Source organism: Urocitellus parryii, chromosome 12, assembly GCF_045843805.1.
Source record: "Urocitellus parryii isolate mUroPar1 chromosome 12, mUroPar1.hap1, whole genome shotgun sequence".
NCBI classification, from domain to species: domain Eukaryota; kingdom Metazoa; phylum Chordata; class Mammalia; order Rodentia; family Sciuridae; genus Urocitellus; species Urocitellus parryii.
This window is the reverse complement of record NC_135542.1, coordinates 98,518,665-98,546,298: the sequence shown is the minus strand read 5'-3', so window position 1 is coordinate 98,546,298 and position 27,634 is coordinate 98,518,665. Positions and strand designations below refer to the sequence as shown.

At 39.3% G+C, this 27,634-nt stretch overlaps 1 protein-coding gene across 4 annotated transcripts in view; it reads right to left on the bottom strand.

The window, feature by feature from the left end:
- Nucleotides 1-27,634, bottom strand: part of Ctnna2 (catenin alpha 2) — a 954,264-nt gene that overhangs the window by 586,225 nt on the left and 340,405 nt on the right. Inside the window, exon 7 of one of the 4 annotated variants that reach the window (XM_026396077.1) lies at nt 9,216-9,224. The exons of the other annotated variants lie outside the window; for them this stretch is intronic. Within the exon in view, the coding sequence (XP_026251862.1) occupies nt 9,216-9,224 (9 nt within the window). The remainder of the gene's footprint in view (nt 1-9,215; nt 9,225-27,634) is intronic. 4 annotated transcript variants of the gene reach the window in all.

The following is a 27,634-nucleotide window of genomic DNA, read 5'->3' as shown; positions in this document are numbered from 1 at the left end:
ATAGCTTTAACAACAATCATTTTAAAAATAAGTCTCCCATGAGCTTGGTAATCATGATTCTGGTTCTTCATTCACATCAGATCATCTCTGTGTGTAGTTTAAAAAAAAAAAAAATTGGGGGGACTTGCAAATGAAAACTTGATTTTTAGCTCTCCATGCTGAATTTTTCTCTCTCTTTTCCCTACCTGGAACCCACAATGTGAATACTGCTCACCTATAACATCCTGGGAGGCATAAGTCACCCAGATACCCCCAAAGACAACAACATCCCTCATGCACAATAGACCTTTGATTGGCATAGCAGGAGGCAGACTCCATTCTGGTGTCCTCGTTTACTTTCCCTTGGCCCTTTTGCAAGTCACTTATCATTGCTGCTTGATGTGCTTGTTTTGTACAATACCACAAATGAAAATATCATATTTGCAAAGTGTTGCGTAAGCTATTGTTTCATTGTTATTTTAATTACTGTGGTTTCGAGTTTGAGTTCTTTACATAATGGTGCACCTGGCTAATTTCTAGCATGCAGAGCAGGGCCTCTCTCTTTTTTTAACTTCCTTTTGTAACAGTATATGACCCAGGAACAAATGATGTACTTGCAACAACTCAACTTTCAGGAAAGAGTGAATGCTTTCGAGGATAAAAAGGCACAGAACTACAGGGGGCTAAATGTTTGATCTTACAGAGACTATAGTTAGTCCATAAAACTTGGTATGTTTGGACATAATTAGACACATCACTCGGTTAGATCAGAATAAGAGAACGGAGCACAGTGCAGCCTTTGATTTATGGACTTCTTCCATATGTGCCACCCGACTATGTTGATGAGAAGGGCACTACATTAGGAATCTATGGGCTGGTCCTGAGGGACAGAAGATGCCCAATTGTCATCAGGGTGATGGTTATCAAAGATTGCAATCAGCTAGCTACAAACAAAAATAAATGGCCTGCCAAGAAAATAACAACTTTCTTAGGGTGGAAGAGATTTTAAAAGAAAAAAAAAAGCAAGTAAATCTCATTTTGACTTTAAATTTTCAAATGGGCAGTTGATTTCTATGAACTCATTAGCTAGGTGCTCTCAGTTTTATGGCTGGCAAATGTTTTTGTGAACTGAACAGGTCAGAGTGAGTAGAATGGAGAGAAAGACAGATTTGGCTTGCTGATTATTTTTGATATAAGTTAAATATATATAATTTCTTCTTAGTCAACAGATACTTGCTACTGCATGTTATTTCTTAATTATAGCTGTGTTAGTGGTTCCAACCATGTCTCCACTCAAGTTATTCAAATGATTCAGTATGGATCAAGTACCTATTTTTTCAGATTCAGAAGGATAGATGTCTTTAGATGTTGGCAGTAGTATGCTGGAAAACTGTATCTCAAAGGAAAAAAAAATCCCTGATTTTTATCACTTGCTGATTTCCCAGGTATAATAATCCTACCCTGGCCAATGTCAAGTGACTGAATTAAAAGTCAGGAAGAAATGCACAAAACCAAATGCCCTGAGCTAAAGCAAGCCAGCTCTAGCACACCATGAGCAGGAGAAATTATTACAACAAAAAACAAACTTTTATATGGTGTTTTACAAAGTACTTTTCTCACACGTGTGCTCACCCAATCCTCACAGTTTTTTTTTTTCTTGTTTTGTTTTGATAACTGAGCTGTTCCTGAAATTCAAAGAGTTTAAGTCATTATTTCCACTATAAGTAGCAGAACACAGAGTTTGGACATGGCCCTTACTTTAGGAAACCAAATTCCACAACATTCCCAGTTATTTTCAAATTCTCTGCCCTTAAAACTACAGACAAATTAGCAAAAGATGTATGATGTTCTATTATGGAAAATGATTTCTTTTTAATAATTTATCATTTTTGAGACTTTTTTTGCATCTATAATCTTAATCAAACTTCACAATGAGGTGAAAGAAATTCTTTTTTTCAGGTCCAAATTCTGAGGTTCAAATAATGTAAGTGAATTGAAGGAGATTTCATGGTAGGCAGCACTATGTCACAATATGGATGAAATGACTTCTTAGCCTATGGTGACAAAAGAGGAATAAAAAGTTAAACCAGAACTCGTATTTTTTATTAGAACCATTAGTGTCAGGGCCCAGTGGCACAGCAGTCTGTCATGAAACTGAAAACAAACAGTGGTTCCAGGATGACTTCAGCAGAGTGGCCATGTCCACTGTGTATAAACCCCTGTACACTAGAATAACTTGGGAAGATTTATAAATCTTAACCCCTGGGTCAATCCCAAGACTAATTAACTATTAGAATGTCTTGGCATAGGACCCAGACACTAGTAATTTTTTTTAAACTACTCTAGTTGACTTCCAGATATAAATTAATATACATAGAACAAACCACTCATTCTTTCAATCATTTCACATGCTCACATATTCACCTATTCTTCTAGACATATAGCTAATATTAGTTGTGCACACACTAGTGCCAACAGTGCCAGGAACTATTTTGGATGCTGAGATTGCAATATGGTCAGCTGGACACCCACAAATGAGCTCACCCTCTAGAAAAGGGTTTGCACATGAGGAAAGCTAACCGTGCATTTTGAGGGCTGGGATTGTAACAAACATTGAGTGTAATGAAAAATATAAACTCCAGCAGCCAATCCTTGGTTCCCTCCTACTTAGCCCAAGGTCAGTGCCTTAGAGACTTTAAGAAAAAATTGCTTTCAAATAGGATCAGGATCCTGTTCCTTTTAATGATATTTCACCATGTATATCAAATTAAGTGAGGGGCTTTGGTAGTTTGAGGTGTAATCATGGATGTACCTTAATTTACGCACTAGAAAGGCTCCTAAATTGTTCTGCATAAATCATTTTTAAGGTAACAGTGAATACTGCTTTCCTATTAACTCAGATTATCATTTATCTTCATTACAAACATACTTTAATTGGAAGTGGCTACTAACAAATTTAGCTACAAATGTCTCACTGGGACCTTTATTAAGCACCGATCAATAAAAAACAAACCAACCAAACAACAAAAAAGTTCCTGGTAAATGCATAATAGGAGTTAGTTATTATTTCAAGTTTGTGTCTACCAAGAGACATAGGCTTTCCTAATTCTTCGCTGGCCCCCTAAGTCAACCACTTGGAAAAATGACCTCACAACTGTAATAAATCTGTATTTACTCCTCATGGTCAGGAAGCAAACTCTTCTCAGGGCTAATTTGCTCTAGTAGTTAATATCCCTTAAAGTGTCATTAATTAAGTAATAGCTACATGGAGGAAAGCAGTCTCATTCCCTGACTCTTTGCCCCACATTATTCCACTGACTCAGTGACTCATTTGAAATGCTTAGAATGTTCTTATTCAGCACAGCCGACGGGTCCATGACTCACCCTCCTTACCTTGAAGCAGCACGACACTTTTATGTAGACTCAGGCTATAGCACTATTCCTCTGCCATCAGAAGCTAACTCTGACCAGATTCCATAGGATGGCAAAAGAACCTTGGTGCTACAGGATCAGACGGAGCACAAGTACTTGCTTCTCCCATAAAAGTCAGTGAATAAATGATTTATTTAAAGTTTAACACAAAATGTATTCTTAGGTTACAGAAAATTTCCTCAATCACTATAATCTCAGATGTACCTTTTTATTAAGCTAGAAAAGACTCTTTTTATTAGAAAAAGAAAAAAAGGAGAGGGGTGGTAATTTGATAATTCCCAGTTTGATAAGTACTGCAGAGGCTTCCAATTCTTCTGGAATTGTCACGAGAAACCACCTTGGATTTTCTTAAGGTAGAGGCTGTTCAACTGAAGCAAATATGGATGCTCTTTATGCTGTTTATCAAGTTTATAGATTTTTCTCTCCTTTTCTCTTTCCTCCTTACATTTCCCCTTCTGGTTGTTTCATGGAATTAAGCATGAAAATGAGATGGAATCCAAAGTGAATGTCTACTTCCACTCAGCTAAGGAAGCGGCTTGAATGACCAAATAGAGAAGCCTAGCAATGTTCAATCCTATGGTACTTGAATGTTTGTAAAAACTGTGCATTTGGACAGATGTGGATTGTCATCTGTTTTATAGGTAAGAATATTTAAAATGACAAAGCTATTGCCTCAAATCTCCTAGCCAGCAGAGAGCTAGTAAGCCAATCCAAGTCTCCTAGTTCCGCATCCTCTATTCTTGTGACTATACCATGTACTGAGGACCCCAAGGAGGCAAGCTCTTCTCCCTGGCTCCTCCTCTCAACTCAGAGGAGAAGCAGCTGTAATTGAAGACAGAAAGCACTCCACCAGAGAGAGCTTCCGGGTAGCAGCTTTCATGGTGTCGGGATCAGGGATCTGAAGGCTTCATTGCTTGATGGAATGGCTGTGAATGAGCCTTGCTTATTGTCGTATCTATTACTGAAAGTAATTAAAGCCAGAGCTCTTTCTCTTTCAATTATAGCATTTGGCTGGTTTAATTTCAAATGCAAAGAGGACAGGTATACAAGCAGGCCAAAAGGAAAAAAGAGAATATTATATGATTATCAGGGCAGCACTAAATAAAGCTTCTCCCAGAACACATATGGAAGGAAATCCAGTTGTTAAAAAGATGTAAGAATGAGAAGACAAATGTGTTATGTGTTATAAACCAGCCAGAAACCTTGCCATTAGGGCTGCCCACTATGCAATTGCTTGCAAAAATTAAATAGATGCCCCCTGTGAAGGGATAGTTGATTTCCTAAATAATTTTTGGTCCAGTGGTAGTTTGGTTGAGGGTGGTATAAACAAAAATAAAACAAATCAACAATAACAAAAAAGAACTTCTTTGTAAGAAATTCTTTTTGACTACCCCACACAATTGAACCTCCTCTGCATCCCTTCCTGTCTTAAAGGAAAGAGATTCTTGGGGATAAAGAGAATGCACATATTGGGTGAATAACTAATGTTTTGTATAGGATAGTTGCAAGGCTATTTTCTCATTTGGTGTATCAGTTTTTAAACAGGCACACTATGTAGAGGGGTAGAGTCTGCAAACTCCTGTTTTCCATAACTATTAGCCAATATTTATGAGAGAGAATGAGAAGGAAACGGCAGAATACACAAATAGATAGAGCCAGCTTGTATCTTTGCCTCAGAGTTTTGTTGACGTTTGAAAGAATGTGCAGGACTAGTCAGGGTGTCACTGGAGAAGGTAAACAGTCCTGGAGCTGGCCTGGAGCCGGATAAGGTGACATTCAGCCTGATTGTTCACTGTGGTCAAGGTTTTCTTTTTCAAGGATCAAAGTGTATTATAATATATGACAGCACTTTGAAAAACAAAAAGTTCCATAAGCACAAGGCTTTCTTGTAGGAAATGTATGTCTCAAGAGTTGTGGAAAGCTTTAAAAACAGAAGAAAAGATCAAAGAAGGAAACACTTTTCCATGAGACCTCTTGTCTTTCCTCATCCACATCACCCTCTGGAACCAGGCCCTTCACTATGCCAGGAAGAGAAGCATTGGCCTAGCTCCCATCCTCCTATAGCTTCTTCTTGTGCTACCTTTAATATCCCACTTTAAGAACTATAACAGAAATCATCACTGAAAGAATTAAATATTCACAGAAATAATACATACAGTGAAGTACCAATCAATGAGCAGTGGACTGTCTTTAAAAGTAAATAATAATGATACTTAGTGATTTTGCAGATACAAAACCTGATAGATATTATTCCCTTTGGTGGTAAAGACTTCTAGATCGGGGTTCTAGACCAATATCTTAAATCCTAATTGTGTCAATTCTTTCTCACTAAACTCTAGGGTCATTTTTTTTTTCCTTCTGGAAACATAGCAATTACACTGCCTTGAAGTCCTACTAGACCCAGTGTGTTGAGAGTTATGAATCCAATATCACTTTCCGAGGCACCAGAAAAGAGGAAAGCCTTAGAACTGAAACTGCTATTTGCTTTGGGCTTTGACTTTCATGAGCAAATGGGATGCTGCACAGCAGTGTCTAGCTCTAAGACTGTAAATAATATCTGACAGAATATGCTTGACCTATCACCCTTATATTCTAATTAGGGAACAAGTATTTTTGCTTGGTGAAGTGCCTGGAAAATTAACATGGAGGAGATAGGGTGGCATGGATGTGCCAAGATCCGAGAGCCAAAGCAACCAAAATTGCCCTGCAGGAGCTCCAGGAAAGGTTATGGTTTTAAATTTGAATCAGGAATATCGAAAAAGTAAGTTGATATAAGTTTAGGGCTAGTGGGGGAAATAGTCAAAGGATAGCTGCTAATCTTGGGATAGCTCAAAGGGATTTAAAATACTAATGCTTAATGTTCTATCAGAAGATACCTGCATTTTTGCAATAAGCTCTATCTTATATCTTTCCTAAAAAATATTCAGTGATGAGTGTTATACTTGTGTTTTGGATAGGTTTGGTTGTCAGCACCTTTGTTTATTTATGAAAATCATGAAAGGGTTAAAATTCAAATCTAGATCTAAACATGCAGGACAGAGATAACCTTGAGAATGTAAACTAACAGGGATTTGACAATCACAGTGTTTTGGACTTCTAAGGAGCATGGAACAAGACAAATATCTGATCTTATAAGGCCAAGGAAATTCCAGTGATCATTTATTTCATCCATTCTCATCAATGGCAAATAAGGACACACCAAGTCCGAGATTTAAGAGTACTTTGTGAGACTTCTGAATTATAAACTAGGCCAGGAAACAGCAAACTACAACCCATGGGCCAAACCCAGCCTGTCATCTAATGTTGAAAATAAAGTTTTATTGGCACATAGCCATGCTTATTCATTTCCACAGTATCTACGGCCGCTTTCACGCTAATGAAAAGGGAATGGAGTAAATGCGACAAAGACCATATGGCCCGTAAAACCTAAAATGTTTATTATCTGGTCCTTTACAGAAAATGCTTTCTGACTTTGGGATAAGAAGATACTTTGGTGGGGAAATACCTTTTGACAGCCTGACTCAGAGCTCAGGAAAGGGAGCCACTTCTTTCCCCAGGAAACAAGACACTGCTTAATAAGATTTGCCTCAAGAATTGGCATAGTCTTTCTTCTTCCGCCCCTCGTGGACCATTATCTCAACAGAATGCATTTCAAATAAGACAACACATCTGACAATCACAAGGAACTTTTGAATTGGAAACTCGATCTGTGAGGTTTTGTCCCACTATCACCATGGAACCCTCACGTGTTCATCAAACATGAACGAAGCGCCTCCTCTCTGCCTGGCATCATGCTAGGCAATGAGCACCCAGAGAGCAATAAGACATGGCCTGACTTTAGAGAACTCATAAAGGAAGGAAGACAGGACCAAGTACTTGGAATGCAATGCAGTAGTTACACCAACAGAGGCCTGACCAAGGTGTACCTGCTCTAGACTGTTTCTTAGTGTTCATTTATTGTCTCCATAGTGGGGAACGACCATTTCGGTTGGACTAAACATCTCGTGGCTTTGACCAACACCATGCCCAGTCTTACTCAAACATGGCCTATCTGTATGAGATAGGTAAAGATAATGCTGATCACACTTTAAAACACTCTAACATGAAAGCAATGAATGAAGTTAAAAGTAATTATTTTAGCACCTAATGAAGACACTGGAACATAATAAGAGATAAATCAATGTTCGTTGAGGACATACCTGGATTAAAAAAAAAAAGATGCTAAAGAATTTAATTGCTTACATACAGACAAGATAAGCATTCATTGGAAATCAATCATTTAACACAAAACAATAGAATATCAGAAGAGGACAACCATGGAGGTCATTTGTTTTATTCCCTTACCGGAAACTTAAACTACCTGGTGGGTTTTTGTATCTATTGTTCTTTCTGCTGCACCAGCAGTTTCCTACTGTCTACTGTGCAGCCTTCCATTCTGAGGTGGTGGTGACTTGGATAAAGTCATGGAGAAAGGCAGGAAGTACAGGCAACATGAAAAAGGCCAAGCAGGTGGGTACCCACATCTCCCACTCCCACAAAAGAACACTTTATTATCTGTTATCTCTCTACATGTTATGGGTTCTGCCCATGAAAAGGATAACACATCCAATGAGTTTGAAACTATACATTGCACCATGCTCCCAATGATTGAAAATATGAATTAAATTTTCTCAGTATTAGCTATCATGTGATGTTTTCTGTAATCCACTAAATTTAACAAGGATTCTAAATTTTTAAATATTCATAAGCACGGAATCTTTCTTCTCGAGGTAGGTAGAAATGATCCTGTAGGAAGTTTGCTGCTTCTGCTCCAGACGACGAGGTTCCCCTTATAACAGGCAATGAATTCCATACTCTCGGTTTGACAAATCTGATTTATAGCAAGGATGAAAGTGGTATCGTTCCATTTAAGCCATCACCTCAATGAGGCCATTGATTTTACACTTGAAAATTTTATACATGGAGAGCTTCAATCTTATAGAGATTTTTTTTGATGGTCTTCAATTTCTATATGAATTTGGGGTAAGAGCAAAGATTCTTGAAATAGTTTTTTAAAAATGTATTACTGCTACTGTTTTCCAAATCTGGATGCCTAAAACTAAGGGTAAAGAATTTTCGTTAGATTGCTTTATAAGAACATCCAGAACATTTCAAAAACTTGGGGAAATATTGCATTTGCTAAACATCACCTCATGCAATGAACTTCCACACTAGCAAGTGGGGGCAGCTTGAAAGAGAGCCTTGAGTTTATCTCTGTCTCATAAAAGGGGGTCTAAGAGTTGCAAGTCAGAGCCAAATCAGGAAATTCCATGGCTTTCTAAGCAGGAATATGCAAGAAGGTTTTCATCACCCTACTCATATAAATCCTAGAGATCAAAGGAAAGTCTATAGAGAAGAGCTGGGAACTATTATTTCTCAATGTCTGTCAGACATTGCAACAAAGAACATTTTAACTTATATGGGTGCCTTTGATTCTAACAAAAATTATGGGAGGTTAGAGGCACTTTTACAAATGTGGGAGTATACCTTGATAAGTATTAGCAATTTTTACAGGTTATAAAGTGACACAACCAGCATATGAACCTAGGACTGTCTTTTCTGAAGTCTGTCTCCCATAAATAATATCTCATTTTAAAGAGTTTCAACTATCTGGTGGGGAGGTCATGGCTTAAGAAGTTAAACATATGGCAAATAATCTTCTAAATGAAAGTGTACTCCGTATCTCTGTTGGTTTATGTCTGTCTGTCCCTCTCTCACACACAAAAGACACACACTATATGTGTAGGGCCTTGATTCTTTTTGACTACCGTATCCTCAAAGTAGGTAAAAATGATACCTATAATTGAGTAGAATCTCCTCACATAATAAATATAGCATTCATTTAAAAAAAAGTCTACCCTATGTATATGAGTACATGTGCATTTACACATGTGTGTATGGCTATGTGTGTGTCGGGAATGCTGCTCAGCGCCAGCACACAAGACAGCTGCATTTCACAGTTGAGTCTTCAGGCAGCAATATTTTAGCAGAATGAACATCAAATCTTCCCAATGACTTGCGAGCTGTGAAAGACATTGCAGCTAACTCCAACTGTAAAAAATATATTGGCTTCAGAAGAGGAATGGCATTTGGAAGGCTATGCTTTAAAATGATGTTGTGGGAGAGAACACCAGAAGGCTGCAGTTCTCAGACTGAAATAATCACACAGGGCCCAGGTACAGAGCCAGCAGTATGCTGGAGGAGCTTGAGATCTCTTTTTCCCGTTTATCAAATTTACTGGAGAAACTGCAGGAAATTGCAGTCACAAGAGTGTCTTGACCATGTACTGGGATAAACTTTTGATTGTGCAATTTTCCTTGTCTCCTTCTCCATTCAGTTCTCTGAACTGCACCACTCTGAAAGATGGTAGAAAAACACTTTCTCATCCATAGAAGATGTCTTCTCCAATGACATGGCTCATATACGTATCTTTTGTTTTTAACAGAGATCTATCCCTCTGGTAGTTTAGGGTCCCTGAAAATCTGGCATGTTTTCTGTAACATCCTCCACACTAACACCTCGTCCTGCACTAAGCTGATGGGCAATAATCATTTGCTAAATAAAGGACTGATTAAAATATCCACAAAGGCCAGTTACTGAGAGCCAATTGTACACTGAGCATTATGCAATTTACATAAGTAATCTCACCTGGTTCTCAAAATAGTCCATTGAAGGCGGTAATGCTTTTTCTGTTCTACAGGTGGTAAAGCTGAGTTTGCATATTACCCAAGTAATATACCCAAAGATGCTCAGACAGTTGGCAGGACTGGGGTTCAAACCCAGGCAGTCAGACTCTGCACCCGACCATGCAGGGAATCTGAGTCCTGTAGCTACACCGTCTTGTCCCTGTATCTGAGTCCACAGTCAGCTCCTCCCAAGCATGACTACTCACAGAGAGTTAAGAAGAAAAAGAGAAGTTGATGTGCGAGTGATGAAAAGAATTGGAGAACTGCTTCAGTAGCTATCTACCAACAGGGCCACCCCTCCTCTTAATTAGTAGTGAGTGCCTGGGGAGAAGGTTAGCTTTCCAAAGAGCTGGTTCACAAAAAAGCTAGGGAAACTCATTACTCCTCACTGCAGGGGTTCAGTTCTTCCTCCCAGATCCTCCTTAAAAGCACAGTGGGGTGACTGCAGAAGAGACAGGGAAACATAAATAACAACTGTGCTTTCTAAACAGCCTGGTCTGCAACACCCCCCTCCCTTCCTTCTGAGGGGTATCTGCAAAAGCATATAAGCTTTGTTTTCAAACCATATAGGATGTCAAAATTAGAAGTCAGGAGGACTTTGATTTCCCATCTGTTCCTGGAACAGCATGAAGAAACTCGGGGACTTGACCTAAAGCTGTGGATCTGGGGCATGGAGACCCAGGATCACAGCCATCTCTTACTGTTCTATAGAGTTCCACAGTGCATAAACCATTTTCAAGAGGATATTCTCATGCCCCTTTGGAACTTGTGAGCCAGTGAAGTGGGCATGAAACTCTCAGTGTCACAGGGTAATAAACTGAGGACAGGTTGAGAAACTTTAAGAGTCTCCCAGGATACACATGACAGGAGCCCATGGGCCTCTACATGTGGGGATCCTTCCAACCTTCCCACCTCCTTCAATACTGGTGGAAAGCCTTGCTGCATTACCCTCTAGATTCTATCAATAAATATCCCTCCCTTGCTTCTTCCATTCCTACAGAATAAAAAAACACCCCCGAAATCTGATCTTTAATACAAATCTTTAATACAAATCTGATCTTTAATACAAATCTTTAAGAAGGCTGATATAAATCCAAGCATTGTAATAGAAAGGGAATGTTGCCCTGATTCATAAGGATTTCAAAGGCATCATTCCTAATGGCTTGGGCAGAAGAAGGAGCATCTTATCTCCTCCTGTCCAGCATTACTCCACGACACATGTGGAGCAGACAATACTGGACACCCACCTACATGGAGTATGTTTAGGAGTACAGAAAGCCGGTGTCTCCAGAGCTACCACTGAAATAGTTAATATTCAGGAAATCTTGGTTTTCTTCTGTTTCTGCTAGATCAGATTTAAGACAAAGCACATAAACTGGCTACATGGTTATCCTGGTTCTTCTTAATCATAAATTCGGGATACCTTTCCAGTTAGGGTGGCTGATAACACTTTGGTACAATATTAAAAGGAAAAACCTGAGTAAACTCCAGTTCATTTGCAATTAACATATAATCTTAGTTATAAGAATTCATTATGCTGGGCTGTGTATACATCATATTCTTAAAATCTCAATAATCCCACAGGTGAGAGGTCACCACTCTCACTGTACAGAGAAGTAAAATGAGGCTCAGAAAGGTGAAGAAGTTCAAATCTGATGTGGATGTGACATATGAGTTCAGGGTTATCTATGGCTATACTGTTTCAAGTTGAAATAGCTCTGGAACTTACCACTTAGAAAATTCCCATCAAAGCAGGGCAGGCATAATGGACACCCACCTACATGGCATATGTTTAGGAGTACAGAAAGCTGGTGTCTCCAAAGCTACCACTGAAAAGGGTAATATTGAAACATTACTGGCTACAAATACGTTAGCAAAGATTCAGTGTGATGTTGAAGAGATGGGCCCCTTGAACAGTGAGATTTCATAGGCTAGTAAAGAGGGTAAAAAAAGATAAACTGTGCAGTCATGCTAAGGGAGATGGGTCTCTATGGGAGCACTAATGAGAATAGCATAGGGCCTACAAAGAAGACAAAACGGCAGCTAAAGAAAACAATAAATTAATAGAAATATAAATTAAAATAAACTTCAAAGCAAATTATCAAAGTGCCCTAAAACTTTACTCATTTTGGTAATATAACATAATAGGTGAGGTACAAGATATCTAGTTATGAAGCTTCAGCATGCACTTCCATTCTGCAAATTCCAGCACTACTTAAGGAGTGCAATGGAAACTTGTATGGGTTGCTGGTGATGAAGTTGAACCCAAGGGTGCCACGGTTTTATATGAGTGTGATCTCTGAGGTGTGATTTGAAGGGTGGTTGTCCTACAAATTAGCTGAGGAATCCAAGACAAGTTATCCCACCTCTCCATATCTCAGTTTCCTTACTTGTACTTACATGGATGTTATGATGATTCTGAAATGAGATGTAGAATGTAACACATCTGAAACACTAAACAAATATTGTCAGTATTAGTAACTGGATGGATTTGAACTACTACTTGCAAATATGTGTATCTAGCGATTCTTAAAGTGTGTATAGGTGAAACATACAAGTCCCATTGCTAAAACATAGTTGGTCTCCTCCAAATAACAAATGAATATTGTTAGAATTGTTTTTAGCCCCCCTCTTCCCTAAATAATTAGATGCTTACTACATCCAATCGAATTCCCACCTCCTGAACTGTCTGAAAGCCACTGATCTAAAAATTGCCTCATTCTTTACCTGTCCTTGTAAAGTAAAACAAACATATTGACAAACTTGAGTTCTTTGGTTATTTTAAATAAATAATATTCACAAATAAATCAAGCAAGCAGCTGATCTATTAATTTAATCAAAAATAAATACTTAGAATAATTCTTTTCTTCACAGCTGATCTATGAGTACAGGCTAGCTAACATTTCCTTTTCCTACATCACACTTCTTGGTAGATGCAGGCTGGTGTACTCTAAACCATTAAGTGCCAAAACCATGATTTCCACCACCAATGAGTGAAACAAATGAAGCACAGACAATGATCGTTGCCAGTAAGTACTCTAAATGTTTTCTTCTTAAGTATGTCTCTTTTAAGCTCATCATGACAAATTCCTGTGCTATGAGTTTGCTGCCAGAAAAGGGTGCATGAGGAATTTAAAAATCTCTCTTTTTCTTCAATGAATCAAAGCCACGGGGCTGGGGTTGTAGCTCAGTGGTAGAGCGCTCACCTCGCACGTGGAAGGCACTGGGTTCAATCCTAAGCACCACATAAAAATAAAAATAAAGGTATTGTGTGCATCTAAAACAAAACAAAAAAATAAAATAATAAAATAAATAAACAAACAAAAAAAATCAGAGCCATTACTAACTGTATGGTGTTTTATGCAATTTTTTTAATATGCACCTCTTTCTGGGTTGATGTAGCCCCTACTTGGCCCCTCCATTGGATGTCTTCTGCATTGTATAACAACACAAGTGTGTGCATGCACATTCTGTGTAGTGTCCTAAACATTGAAGCTTCAAGGAGGATTCCCAAGATCCTCTGCAACCCAGTACTTTTCATTCTTCCCAGCATCACTTCTGACAGGCACTACTTATGGCTGCCAGTTAGGTCCTGGGCTACCTCCATGGCGTCACCTTGTAACAAACACCAGAGATTCTGGAGTTAAACATCCCCTCTACTTCTTGATAGCTTTGTGATTCTGAGCAGATTATTTAACCTTTCTTCTTCTCCTGTGTAAAATGGAGATAGTAGAATTCTTTTAGGTCAAGAAGAAAAACAGAGGGGCTGGGATTGTAGCTCAGGGGTAGAGTGCTTGCTTCGAATGTGGAGGGCACTGGGTTTGATTCTCAGCACCACACAGAAATAAAATAAAGGTGCTGTGTCCATCTACAACTAAAAAATCTATATATATTTAAAAAAAAAGAAGAAAAAAAAAGAAGAAGCCTCTCTTCTCTACATGTAAAAATTCCCTTGGTCCTTTCAGGACCAGTCTCTTTCTCCACAAACTCAATTCTGGGCCATACTCTTTACTTTCTGATTACTTAGAGTATGCATACCATACAGTTAGCACTGAGTTATGTCCTGTCTTTAGTATGTTCTAACAACAAAATCTGCAAGGGGGCTGGGGTTGTGGCTCAGTGGTAGAGCTCTTGCCTTGTACAGGTGAGGCACTGGGTTCAATCCTCAGCACCACATTATATAGATAGATAGATAGATAGATAGATAGATAGATAATAATATATTGTGTCCATCTACAACTAAAAAAAATTGAAAAAAAAATCTGCAAGGATATTAGTCACCTAAAGTGTTCCTCAGTAAAGGTTATTGTATCCCAATAAATCTGGGAGGACTGTTGCTAGGGTTTAAGTATGGCATTTGTCCATCAAAGGCCCATTATGATCCACAGTTTGGTCTGCAGGGTTATGCTATTGAGAGGTGGCTTTGGGAGGTGGGGCCTGACAGGAGGTTCTAAGGTCCCTAGAGGCATGGGTAGTTCATGTGCAATCTTTTGAGTTCTTATGTGACCTGTTGAGACTTGCAAGAGGACTGTAATGAAAGGAGCTAGCTGGGAACCATCCATCTTCTTTCTCTCTCTTCCTTTTCAAGACCTGATCACATTTCCACACCTGCTCCCACCATTGCTGACAGCCATGGTGTGATGCAGTCTTTACCAGGAAGGGACAAATGCAGGAGTCATGCCTTTGGACCTCCTATCCTGTGAACTAAATAACCTTTTTCTTTTTATAAAGTTATGTGCCTCAAGTATTTTGTTAACCCAAAACTGATTAATACAACTGTACATTGTCTCCTTCCTCTTGGAAATCTACAAATACTAAAGCATAAATAAAGGCTCTGAAAAGTAGTGTAGTTAAGAAATATTTTTTTTTTCACAAAACCTTTCACTTTATTTTCCCATCAGTTTGCATAAAGAATCCTGGGTTAGAGCTGGGGTTGTAGCTCATCAGTATAGCGCTTGCCTAGCAAGTGCGAGGCCCTGGGTTCGATCCTCAGCACCACATAAAAATAAATAAAATAAAGGTATTGTGTCCAACTACAACTAAGCAATGCATATTAAAAAAAAAATCTTGCCTTAATAGAAAACCTATCAAGAGTCCACAGAACTAAGGTGTTTCAGATTAGAGTCTGGAAACTGTGCCTTGAATCCAGTGGAGCTTCTGAATTCTTGGGAAAGAAAGGGTGATGCTCAAGCCTCACTGCCTCATCTGTCCACTGCCCTCCAAATTTGCTTTCCAGAGATTTCCATGATACTGCAGAAATCTAATGAATGCAGTTAGTAACAATCAACATAGATTCCCTCATGTGATACCCAGAAGGCAAGAGGAATATTATTGCATTTATTTTACAGATTAAAAAACTGAGTTAGAATGGTTAGGACCATGAATGAATGAACACAGGTTGACACTGCAATATGGACAAAAATCACAGATATGATTCTAAATGCAGTGCTCCTTTTCCTGGGCTCTGCTCAGTTCATTAAATGTACAACAAACACAGAATTCTACACACTTCCGTGTACTACTGGACAAGTAAAGTGAGAAAAGATACAAAAAGGAATCAACACGTCATTCTTCTCTCTGCTGGTAGAAATGGTGTTCTGATTAAGGTCCTGGATTTCCAAGCAGGGCACTCACTAGCTAGGCCGGAGCATGCTGGAGGGAAGATGCATTATTTATATAGCTTTGAATTGGAGGCTGCAGGAGCAGCATCAGTTCCACCTCCCAGGGCTAGTGTTGGCAGGTACATCCGTTTGGCCCTGACACCTAACAAAGATCAGTCTCAGATTTAAAAATCGGGAATAGAATTGAAGAAAGGCAGAAACAAAAATTCAGTTTAGAGAGGGTGGGGTAAAATGAATTGGACACAAAGAATCCTTCTGAAAATCCAAGAAGGAAGAACTCAGTGGAAACCTCAATACCAGAATTTTTCGAGATGAACATCCGACCTAGTAGTATGGGGGCAAGGCAGCAATGGTGATGGTGTTTTCACGCATGGCAGCTGCTAGCAGCACCATCACTCTGATCGTCCTAAATACTCACGTGAAGCTTTTTAAATGCCTTTGAACAAGTAGCCCAAGTGAGCAAAGAGCATTTTATGAATGTGGAGGTATTTGAGCTGAAACATACTGCCACCTGGGGCTAGATGTTCTGGCGTGCACAGAATGACCCAGGTAGGAGGGGCAGCTAGGTCTGTGTGCTGGATGTGAGAGTTGGGTGGAGGGGGCTAACCAGGTGGTTTAGACACTATCAGGTGTGATAGGCCTGATGTTCTCCTGGAGGCATAGGAAGGGAAGGAAGTCCTGCAGAGTCTGATGGCCAGGAGAACACACTGGATCCATCAGGGAGCAGAGAGCAGAGCTGTTCTCAGATGGATACTGCAAGGCTAGAGGGGCAGGAACCAGTTTTCCCAGTATCCAGAGTAGGGTTCTCCCCATCACAGCCTGCAGAGTCTACGACAGAGGACTCTCTTTCATCTTTCCATTTCTTGTTCCCTTGCTCTCATTGTATTGCACAGCCTGAGGGTCAGAATTAAGTACCTCTGTTAAATTACCTCCCAGGATCCCACAAAGCATAGTCATGTACATGTTTGATCTAGTGGTCAGGGAAACAGTGTAGACAATGATTCAGAGCACCCATTTTCCACTTGGTCAAACTCATTTTACTTGTACTTCTCTCAGACTTGACTGAGCCAAAGTCTCTCTTGGCTGGGGCCATTCTTTTCAATAAAATCAAAACTACTTCTACTGCTGTCTCAATTTTCCTTTTAGTATAGTATACTGCTCCATGTGGCAGTTTTGTGATTCTGTCCCTAATCCAATGCCTCACATTGAAAGGTTGCCTGCTGGGTATGATGGTGCACACCTATAATCCCAGCAACTCTGGAGGCTGAGGCAGGAGGATTACAAGTTCAAAACCAGCCTCAGCAACTTTGTGTGGCCCTAAGCAACTTAGGGAGACCCTGTTTCAAAATAAATACATAGAATGAGACAGGGATATAGCTCAGTGGTTAAGTGTCCCTGGGTTTAATCCCCAGCCAAAAAAGGTTTCCCTGATGAGCATTCCTGGGAAAAGCCACCTCTGAACTATGAAAGCAAACTCACATTTGAAAATCTCAAATGCAATGTGTCAACTACCATACTTCTTCAAGCACTTTACAAAGTTTGTCTGAATCATGACACTTGGAATATTTCATAGTCATCACTAAGCACTTTTAAAACACATACTTTAAAACCTTAACGGTCTTCAGTGTGGGGTCAACAGCTTAGAATCAAAGACATGTACATTGACAAATTCAGAGTTAGTTAATAAAGCAGAATCTGATACAGCTATAGAAAGTAACCAAAAGTGTGGTGGTTTTTAAACTTTTAAAAAGCTAGAATATCACATTTTATTTTTTCCAAATGAAATGATACCTAGAGTCACAATTGGAAGACACATGAAAGCCAGGCTGCCCTGGTGGCAATGGTGATGAGCAGCCCTAGGCTGTGCCCTGCAGGCTCTTCCTTCATCCTCACAGCCTCCTTTAGTACATCAGGGCCCCGAGTGCAAACTGCTGAACCAGCTCACCTCGGACTACACAGTAAACTGAGCTGAGCAATACACCCCTGCCCTTCATTCCTGTCTCAGCCAGTTACTAGTCTGATCCCCAGGAGAAAACTCCCCTAAATGTTCAGCCTTTGTTTCTTCCCCTATGAAATGTGAAGAAAACAAAAGCTTGTATGTGGGGTGTGTGTATGTGGGGTGTGTGTGTGTGTGTGTGTGTGTGTGTGTGTGTGAGCGCATGCACGCGTGCACGTTTGTGTCCATGCCGTATTGCAAAGGTTTCAGGACCAAGTTAGATGTTAAATGCCATTTTTGAAACTCTTAACATTTAGATGAATGTACAAAATTGATGGCCTTACAATTAATCCATAGCCCTCAAAAGAAAAAAAAAAGATAAGAGTAATCCCTTAAGAGTACTATTATTTGAAATCATGAGAAACCTTATCAAAATAGAAATGTTTCAAGAAAATGGGGCCTGGTATGTCAGAACAACCCCCGCCCCCTCCCAGCCATAGTTTACTATAATCCCAGTTAAAGAAAAGATCCAGACCAGGTCACCACTCTCTCTTGTGTCCAGGTCAACAGGACCCTCCCTGATCTTCAAAACCACCCTTGTGAGGAAGTCATCTTAACCCTCACACAGGAGATTTGCTAAAGGCTATTACCAAGGGATGATTAAATGCTTAAGGGGGGTAGAAGAAAATAGAACAAAGACGAAGAAATTCAAACCGCTTAAAAATCGTGATTCTCAAAGAGACACACTGTTTTCTTCAGAAAATAGTCTAGGTTACTAGTGCCTGCACTATAGGCTTATCTCTAGGATTCTCAACTTTCCCAAACAAACGCCTGCCTGCTACTATGTGTGTCTCACCTGGAATCCTTCTAGAGAGATCCCAAGAACCTATGACTTGCAGATTCCTATGTAGCTTCTGCTCCCCAGGTGGGTTCAGGGTCTAGGTAAGAGTTCTATTGGCAATACAGACAGGGGAGGAAGAACTCAGAAGTGGTCACTGCTAGCCTCCATGTTTCACACACACAAACAGATACTCGAAAAGAAGTGTAAAAGGAAATCAGTCAATCAACCAAACCAAAAGGAGGAAATTGAGCCAGGTATAACAGTACCGTCTTAAATACAGTCTCCAAAACATCTTCCTGTGGGTGTCTTCCAAAACTGCTGCACCCACAGTGGTTGGAAGCCTGTTCACACCTGGATGGGGCATTTGGGGTAAGTACTGAAATCCCAACTGGAAGAAATCTACATCAGTATGTTAAGGTTGGTGCTGACTTACCATTTCCCCTCTGTTGGCCTTTTCCTTTCAACCTCAGTCCAGGATCCCTTTTAAAAATTTGTGATCAATCCCTGGGCAGGAACAGCAGCACAGCAGGAGCCCTCTTGGCTAAGGAATGCACAGAGAAACAGCACCTCCTCCATCCTTGCTTAGAGAGTTCAGGGTAGCCAGTATACCACCCTCCCCTGACAGAAGTGACCTGAGGGCTTTGGGGAAATGGAAAGCTGTATCTCTTTTGTTCAACCCCTCTGCAGGAAGCACAATCTCATTTATTGATTAGGAAGGAAGGTTAATTGGGTCAAAGTGACTAACAGTGAAAGCCAAACACAAAAACAAGGCCAAATGATCAGAAATGGCAGAAAGAGACTTTAAAAAGAAAAAAAAAAAAAAGAGTCCCTAAATATGAAAAGAGTGAGCTCCGTTAATCACAGATTTCTGCAGTAATTGCTGTTTTGTTTGCTTATTTGTTTTTCATCATCTCCCCCCTCCCCCAGCATAAATGAATTTGCCTTTGCTTCAAAGGCTCACTTTGCGCTGTGAGAAATGGCAAATACTCATTTCATGCCTACAAACAGTGCTATAGACCAGTGCACCGTGCTATAGCTGTGTGTCTCTAATTATGTGATGTTTGTAAGTCAATATGACAGTACAGAAATCATCCTTTTCCATTTCCCTCAATTCTCAAAACATGTTCGTAAAGGGAAATCCACGCACCCAATTCTCTAAACCTAAAACGGCAGTCATTTTTGAGTCTCCTCCAACTTTTCTCTCTCTCTATCCATTCAGTGGCCAGAAGCCAAGGATTCTTCATCATAAACATTCTAATATCTGTCCTTCCTCATAATTTCCACGGATCCACATTAGTCTTTGCCTGATACAAGTTCCTCTCAACAGGTGCCTTCACTCTTCCCATCTCCTTCTATTCTATATTATTCCACGGAGTGCAAATTTCCTAAGCACAATTTTGAGTGCATTAGCGCATGACAAAAAATGTGACCCTTATTCACTGTGACATTTGAATGATAATCTTCAGATAATATTGCCTAATGCCTATCTCTCTAAAAATGTGAACTACATGAGAACAGCAGCCTTGATTCTGAACTGTGCTAGCACATAACAGGTACAAAAATATCTGTTGAATGAATAAGTGAATCAAAAATGTATGAATGGTTGAATGGTTGGATGAATGAATGGATGAAGGATGGTTGGGTAGATGAATAATGCCCCTGCAAATGACTGTTCATAGCATTAAATGCTGAGCACATATCAAAGGGCCAACTATGGAATCCAGGCTTATTAAATGTCCTCACTTTCCTATTTTCTCTACTATATTCCTTGTACCATTTAATGCCTCTTTATCAACAACAGAAGGTCAGGGTCAAACCATGGGTGGATCATATTTCTAAACTGTTCAATGCATACCTGCTAATGTATGCAGGAAGCAGATACTCAACTTCCAATCTTTAGGAGAGATACCCCTGGCAGCTTTGTTAGGAAGCAACTATGATGGTGAGATGGAATGCAGGAGGTAGCTTGCAGATGTCAGATGGACAGAGAGGGGTCTTGAAGCAGGACCATAATAAAGGTTATCTGGGCCGGTATCAGGTGGTGTGGAGAGGAAAGGATAAGTTAGAGAGAGATTTCCAAGGCAGAACTGATAGGCTTGCTGGGGAGGTGAGATATGACAAAGAAAGCTTCTCCCACCAGGCTTCAACGTTTAAAACTCTACCCAAGGCCAAAACTCAGGAGTCCTTTATAATTTTTTAATTATTTTTTAGTGTGTGTGTGTTTTAATTTTTTATGGTGATGTGGATTGAACCCAGGGCCTTGTGCATGCAAGGCAAGCACTCTACCAACTGAGTTATATCCCCAGCCCTAGTGTGTGTGTGTGTGTGTGTGTGTGTGTGTGTGTGTGTGTGTTTAATACAGAAATAAAATTAATTTGACTTCTGATTGCCAGAAACTAGAAAAAACAAATCCTAGCATAGTCAGCTTCTATTTAAACACTAATGTCCTAGTGAGCATGCATCACATGGAGAAGGCAGCAATGGCATGGAGCAGAGTTCTTTACAAGGAAGGAGTATAAAAAGGCAATTTTTTAAATATAAAGCCCATTTTGTGGAAGAAACCAGCAGTCTCTTAATTACTATCTGCACTGTGGTTTCTCCTGGAGACTGGCAAGCGGAGTAGATAGAAGAAAAAGTTTTGAAGGCCATAGGCATGAATATCCAAGTGGTATGAATTTTAATATATACTTTTAAAGGTGTTAGGCAATGATGGAAAGATGTGACTGCTTTCCTTTCATTTCTCTGTTAAATTAAAATTCCTACAAAAGTGCAATGGCTACCTCTTTGAAAACAGTGCATAATTTTAAACTTTGGAGTGGTTTATCTTCCACAGTCACAAATCTATGCAAAAGCCTTTGGTACAAGAAACCCAAGCTCCAAGTCAGTGCAATGAGGAAGGCTTTATGCATGTTTCCTAAAGGGAGCTGGCATGGAATAGGTACCCTTCCATTTTTGAAGAAGCTTCCTGATTATCTAAATGAATCAGAAAGATGCATGAAACATTCTCCTCATCCCAACTGGATAAGAAGCTCTCAAAAACATTCATAAACTACAATTCAAGAATTTTAAGATTAACAAATAGGTAGTATTCTTACCCAAAGTAGTTTCCAAAAAACAGTAACACTCATTCCTCAGATTCATGATTCTTAGTAGAACAGGCAACAGACATGCATTTAAACAGAGTGTCAAGGAAATGAATCCATAGTTTATTGCTACTATTCATCTTGGCTAGTAAATGGCCTCCATACTATTCTTCTTTCATTAAAAATGGTTCATTTCCTTTGGCCTTTATTCACTGCCTAACATCCCTAATGAACTTAATGTAGCAAGTGATGTAATCAGACAAAAGAACTGTAAGAACCCTTTTCTGCCACCATAAGCAGAATTAAATCATATTTAATTAGGATTTTAGTGTTCACAAAAGTCTCAGTTAACCATTCATCACTCACAGGCTTGTGTTTTGCAAGCATTTTCCCTTTCTTGGCAGGAGGTGTGGCTAGTTCTTCATATTAGACACCAAAGTGCACCAGGTAGGTGCCTAATCCAGTCCCAGGTATGGATTAGTTACTGTACTAAAGTGATCAACTCACCATGACCAAGAGGGCACTCAAGTGGTATCCAGAAGGCACAAAAAAAGTGACACTAAGAGTAACTGATTTATAACCAGAACACAGGAAGAGTCCAGCAAACCCAAGAAAAGTTCTGAGAGGTAGACAGATTTTGCCAGAAATACTCAAGACCTTTTGGTGAGGATGAAAGAATTCTATTTCCTGAGACTGAAAAACAGAATATAAAAAAGTTGAGAAAAATAAAATCTGTTATAAGAAAGAACCCACTGCTGAGGGTCCCTAAAGACATGCCAGGCACAAGAATTTGTGGTAGACTCACCAGGAACAGGAAAGTCTTGCTTGGTGTGTTTGATTTGGCTTCACTTTATAAGCAAAAATAAACATGATGGAAAGGTATTTTGAGACATATGGTTAGGTGCTAAATAGTACAACTGGAAGAAACAAATGCTGTTGATTTTGACGCTGCTTGGTTAGGTGGTATTGAGGTCTTAGAAAGGGCATTAGTGGTGACATACAAAAGAGGAGAACCTTGCAAGAGGCCTATGAAAGAAGAATTGGTGATAAACTGAGCAGTCATAATGGAAGGGTAAGGAGAAAGGGGATAGAAATTGCTGGCTGCACTGTGAGTTGGTTTTCACTCTGATTCCTACCATGCCACACGGGCTCTTCTTCCTTATCCAAACATGTTTTTTGCACAGTCATCTCAAAACCACCCAGCTGACCAGGGCTCTTGCCATGAAGCAGATATTGGCTAGCACAAGCTCATGGTGACCATTCCACTGTGCTTTGGATGGTTTATAGGCAGGTGTCAAATTGCTGTAAGTTCCCCAGGGCAGTGAGTTCTCTGCCATGTCTGTGATCACCATGTTCCAGTGCTTGGTGCACACTGCACTGTGGGTGCCAGGCAAGTGTTCATAATATGAACAGTGGAAGCTGATCACCAATGGTGATCTTCAAGGCTTTTACTCAAAAAACCAATTGACATGAAAACCATACATATGCATGGGGTACTGTGCAACATTTCAATATATGTACATAATATCTAATGACTAAGTCAGGATAATTAGTATTTCTATAATCTTGAGCATTTTGTTTGAGATGAGAACATTCAAAATCCTCTGTACTCACTATACTGTGCTATGGAACATGGAAAGTTATCTCCTATCCAATGGCAGGGATTCTCTATAAGGGTCCAAGTCCTGTCTAAGAGGATAAAATCTCTCCTTTGTATAAGAGCTTTATAATGGCTCCCAAAAGGATAATTTCCTTTCCTGATTTACTTTCTGATAAAGGTCAACCAACCTTGAAACAAACAAAGAATCTTCTCCATTTGATTTGACATTTTAAAAGAGAGCTGAGAATCCGTTGATGACAATGTGAATCTTCTTTTTCTGTCCCATCATCAGAACACCAGGAAGGTATAACAAACTTCTTGCAGATCTTAAATATAAAAAAATTTTACCATTTAGTCAATCATCAAGGTAATTCTTTCATAGGGAAGAGGCCAAATGTCAAACATCAATTTGCATAAAGGACAAACTCACTAAGGATGCTCTTTTTGTTGTATATTTCAATAACATGATCTGTCTCTTGTTTAAAGGACACATTTGCAAAAGTGATTTTATGTGGCAGCCACACATCAACAAGCTAGCCATACAGCATACTCTTCTAACTTAGATAGATGGCACTGTTAGGCTTCTTAGAACTATAACTGGACTTTTGCATCACTAGCATCTTAGGTATTTAGTTCACTTCCGAGAAACCTTTTGACTTTACTACATATATCTACTCCAGAATGAGTCTGAAGAAGAGAAATTTGTGAGTTGGGTCCAAAGGGGTTGAGCATCAGAAGTAAGTAAAAAAATTAGGCAGCTTCCTAGACGAATCAAGTTTTCACTAGAAGTTTAAACACTTTTTTTTTTAAAGTCAAGTCATCAAATCAAACACTGGCCTTGTTCTATATCCACATTTGAATATAAAACACACTGCAAAACAAAAAGACTTTTTAAAAAAAGTATGAATCACTTTGGATTGTCCATGTGTGAGATTTCATTTGTCTGTGTTGATAACCTGGATTTGTCCATCATAGGGGGGAAAGATTTTAAAATTTAGATACTAGATGGCTATAAAAAAAAGCTAGTCTCCTTCTTCACAGATGCTAAACCCTAGGAGGGAATGAATAAAGAAATCAGCCCCAAGGAGCTGATTAATGGATATCCCTTCCAGAGTGATTCATATGCCACCCCTGCCTGTGTGACCATTATGGATTTATTAACATTAAGGCAATGCTATTCCAACAGGTATCAAAACATTGTAATGCAATGGAACACTGTTGAAATATTATTGCTACCTCTCAGCAGACTGAAACAAGCTGAGATAATTGCATTGCCATGTGGAACTGACTCAGCCTCCAGATGCCATTTAAGGCTCTGAGGTTTGTCTTCTCAAACTTTGTTATGTGGTATAATAATAGCAAAAAGGTATGCACAAAGTCAGACAGAGTCAGTTCTCCCCATGTTTTGAGGTGCCCAATGGATACCACAAACTATAGCACACCTGCCCTGATTACATCTTCTGCGACTTAGTGCCAACATCAGTAAGTTCTTTCTTATCAATAGCCTGCATTCATTGGGTACTTCATGGTACAGCCTTGGTTCTTCGAGGCTGGGGTGGGAGTGGGCAGTGTCAGAATATAGGCCAGGACTCTGTCTTTCCTAAGATTCAAGAGCTACATCATGAAAACATTTGAAAACAGATCTTAAACACAAAACTGACAAGTGCAAAATAAAAATAAAGGTATGCTTTAAAAATATACCCAAACATTATTTTTCCATTTTCCTTTAGAGTTTTTCCCATTTATAAAAATAAAAATTAATTTCCTCTTCTCTCAATTCATTAATCTTATTCGGTTTCCCATTCCCCTTAGGCCTTCAAATAATTTTTCAATAAAACAGAAAGGAACAGAGTAGTGCCTGCCTTCAGCAAGGTTGCCACCATGTTGGGATCCAAGGATTGTTCAGTTGAAAAAGGAACCCACTGTCCATGCAGTGTGTGTGTAAGGTCATTTCATAAAGATGATCTCTAAAGGTGACAGTGTGCACATGGCTGTCTGTGGGCTGAGGGACAAGAGCAAAGGGGTGACAAAGTCCAGCAGGTGAATCTAGGAAGTTTTATTTGAATGTCACTCTCTCTGTTGCCATGTTTAGTAGTAAGGCTACTTAACTAATTGCACCCCAAGATGGGTCTTGAGGAGGTAAAGTTTTAAGGGGACACTGAGTGATTTAAAACCATGATAAACTCTCCTCTTTTGCTTTCTTATCTCCGCCTGCTGTAGAAGCTTGGCACTGGCAGTCCTCACACCAAGCCTGCCTTATTTCCCACAGTCACTTCTTATTACTCTCACCGTGCCCATCTGTCTCTGAAATTCCTGAGCATTTCCACCCTCAGACCTGTCTTTGCTCAGCCTGTCCCTGTGAACTGAAATGCCCTTTTCTTCTCCTTCTTTTCGGCACTTATTAACCCAGACTGCAGACCCCTACTCAAGTACCCCACTCCCTGCCATTGCACTGTCTTCCCGCTCTGGTTTCCTGAAACATTTGTCCTTTTGTCACTTAATAATTTACTGCCTTGGTTGTTGTTATTCCACTTCCTTATGCAACTGTATAGTGCATTTCTGATGAGATCTTAAGATGCCTGAGGGCAGCTAATTGAAAACCCCTGGCCAGGTTTCTGTTCTTGGAAATAGACCAAGTGAAGTCTGAAAAAGAGCCAAGACCTGTGGCTTACTCTGGAGCCCATGTGGGATCCCAAGGAATGGAAGGAAATTAGAGAAGAGGTCAGTTGGCAACAAAGTAATTTCAGTGCAAGCGGCACCAGGGAAAGTTGCTGGATTTCCAGGGCAGGTTTAGAGACAATTTATCCACAATACTAATGTATGGTTCCTGTGGGTAGGGGATTAATTTAAAGCAGATTTCTTAGAGGAAATGAACAAAGCTCCTAAAAATAAAGCTGAAGAAGTGGAAGTTAGGAGGTAATCTCTCTGTGATAGTGAGTGGATTTAATACTTATTTCTGTTTTTCCCCCAAGTGGACTGCAGGAAAGGCTTAGGCATATATTGGTGGCTCCTGGGAAGAAGGAAAAACTAAAGAACTGAGAAAGAGAGGTTCAAAGAAGAGAACTAGTAATAAGTGAAAATTTTGCCAGTGTCACAGTTTGGCCATATTCTACATTTTACCAGATGGTCTTGGAGAGGAGAGGCCAATATACAGTTTGGTTCTGCTTCTACATTCCCTCCTTCAAGATATTCAAATGCAAAGAACATCTTTAAGAATTCAAACTAATTTAAAATTTCCACTCTCCTAGTTTTATATATTCCTTCATGATTTTGAGGAGGAAGCAAATCATAATCATAGAAGCTATGAGTAGAATAACACAAAATAAAGTATAATGTGAACAACCACTACCACCACTACCAGGGCAAGGAAGTTATCATAAAATAAAATAAAAGTAAATAAAAAAGATTTCTAGGGCTGGGTGTAGCTCAGTGGTAGACTGCTTGTCTAGCATAATCTAAACTCTGGGTTCCATTCATTCATGCCTAGCACTGGGAATAAAGAAGGAAAGAAACAGAAGGAAGGGAGAAAGATGGGAAGAGAGGGGAAAATGAAGAGAAAAGAAAAGAAAAAAAGATTCCTAACATTGTCCCTACTCAGCCTTAAAACTTTTCCATATCTTGGATTAGGTCTAAGATGTAACTCAGATGATGGCCCCAGCAGATCTTGTCAAATTAAGGCAAGAAGTTAAAGTCAGGCATTTTACTAGAGTTCTTTTTTTTGTTTACATATCATTGTTTTAAACATATATCATTTGCTTAAATACAATAGACATAAAATTAATTAATCAGAATACCTCATTACACCTTTTTTTTTGCAGGGTTGGGGAGAGTTGTTTACCATCTCCATTTCACCACAGGCAACATAAGTTTGTCTAATTTTCAAAGCAGAAAACATAATCATTTCTTTTTTTTTCAATGAAAATCTTGGGTAGAAATGATCACTAATGTGAACTTTGCCATTCCAGGTTGTTAAATTCAAATGAATATAAATGCTGTTCTCTCCAAATTATCTTTCTAAATTGAGGCACAAATGGGCTTTTTGCCCTCACCTTCAAGGCTTGCCTTTAATATTCTCTGAAAGACAAATTACATTATTATCTTAGGAAAGTCTGCTGAAAATCATTGAATTTTTACTTTGAGAAGCTGAAAATATTTCTTGTTTGACAAAGTATATCAATACCTGTCACTGACATTGAGATTGGATTTTTAAGGCATTTGTGGAGCAAAAGAAACGAAACACATTTTACCTTGGCATTCATTTTATAGCAAAACTTCTAAATAAATCAGATCTGGCTAAAAACATACCTGAGGCCTCGGATGGATTTAATTACACAAAAGTTGGCAAGAACACAGTCATAATCAACAAGCAGACTACAGCACTCCTCAAATCACCTCCACACTGAAATATCACAGGCAG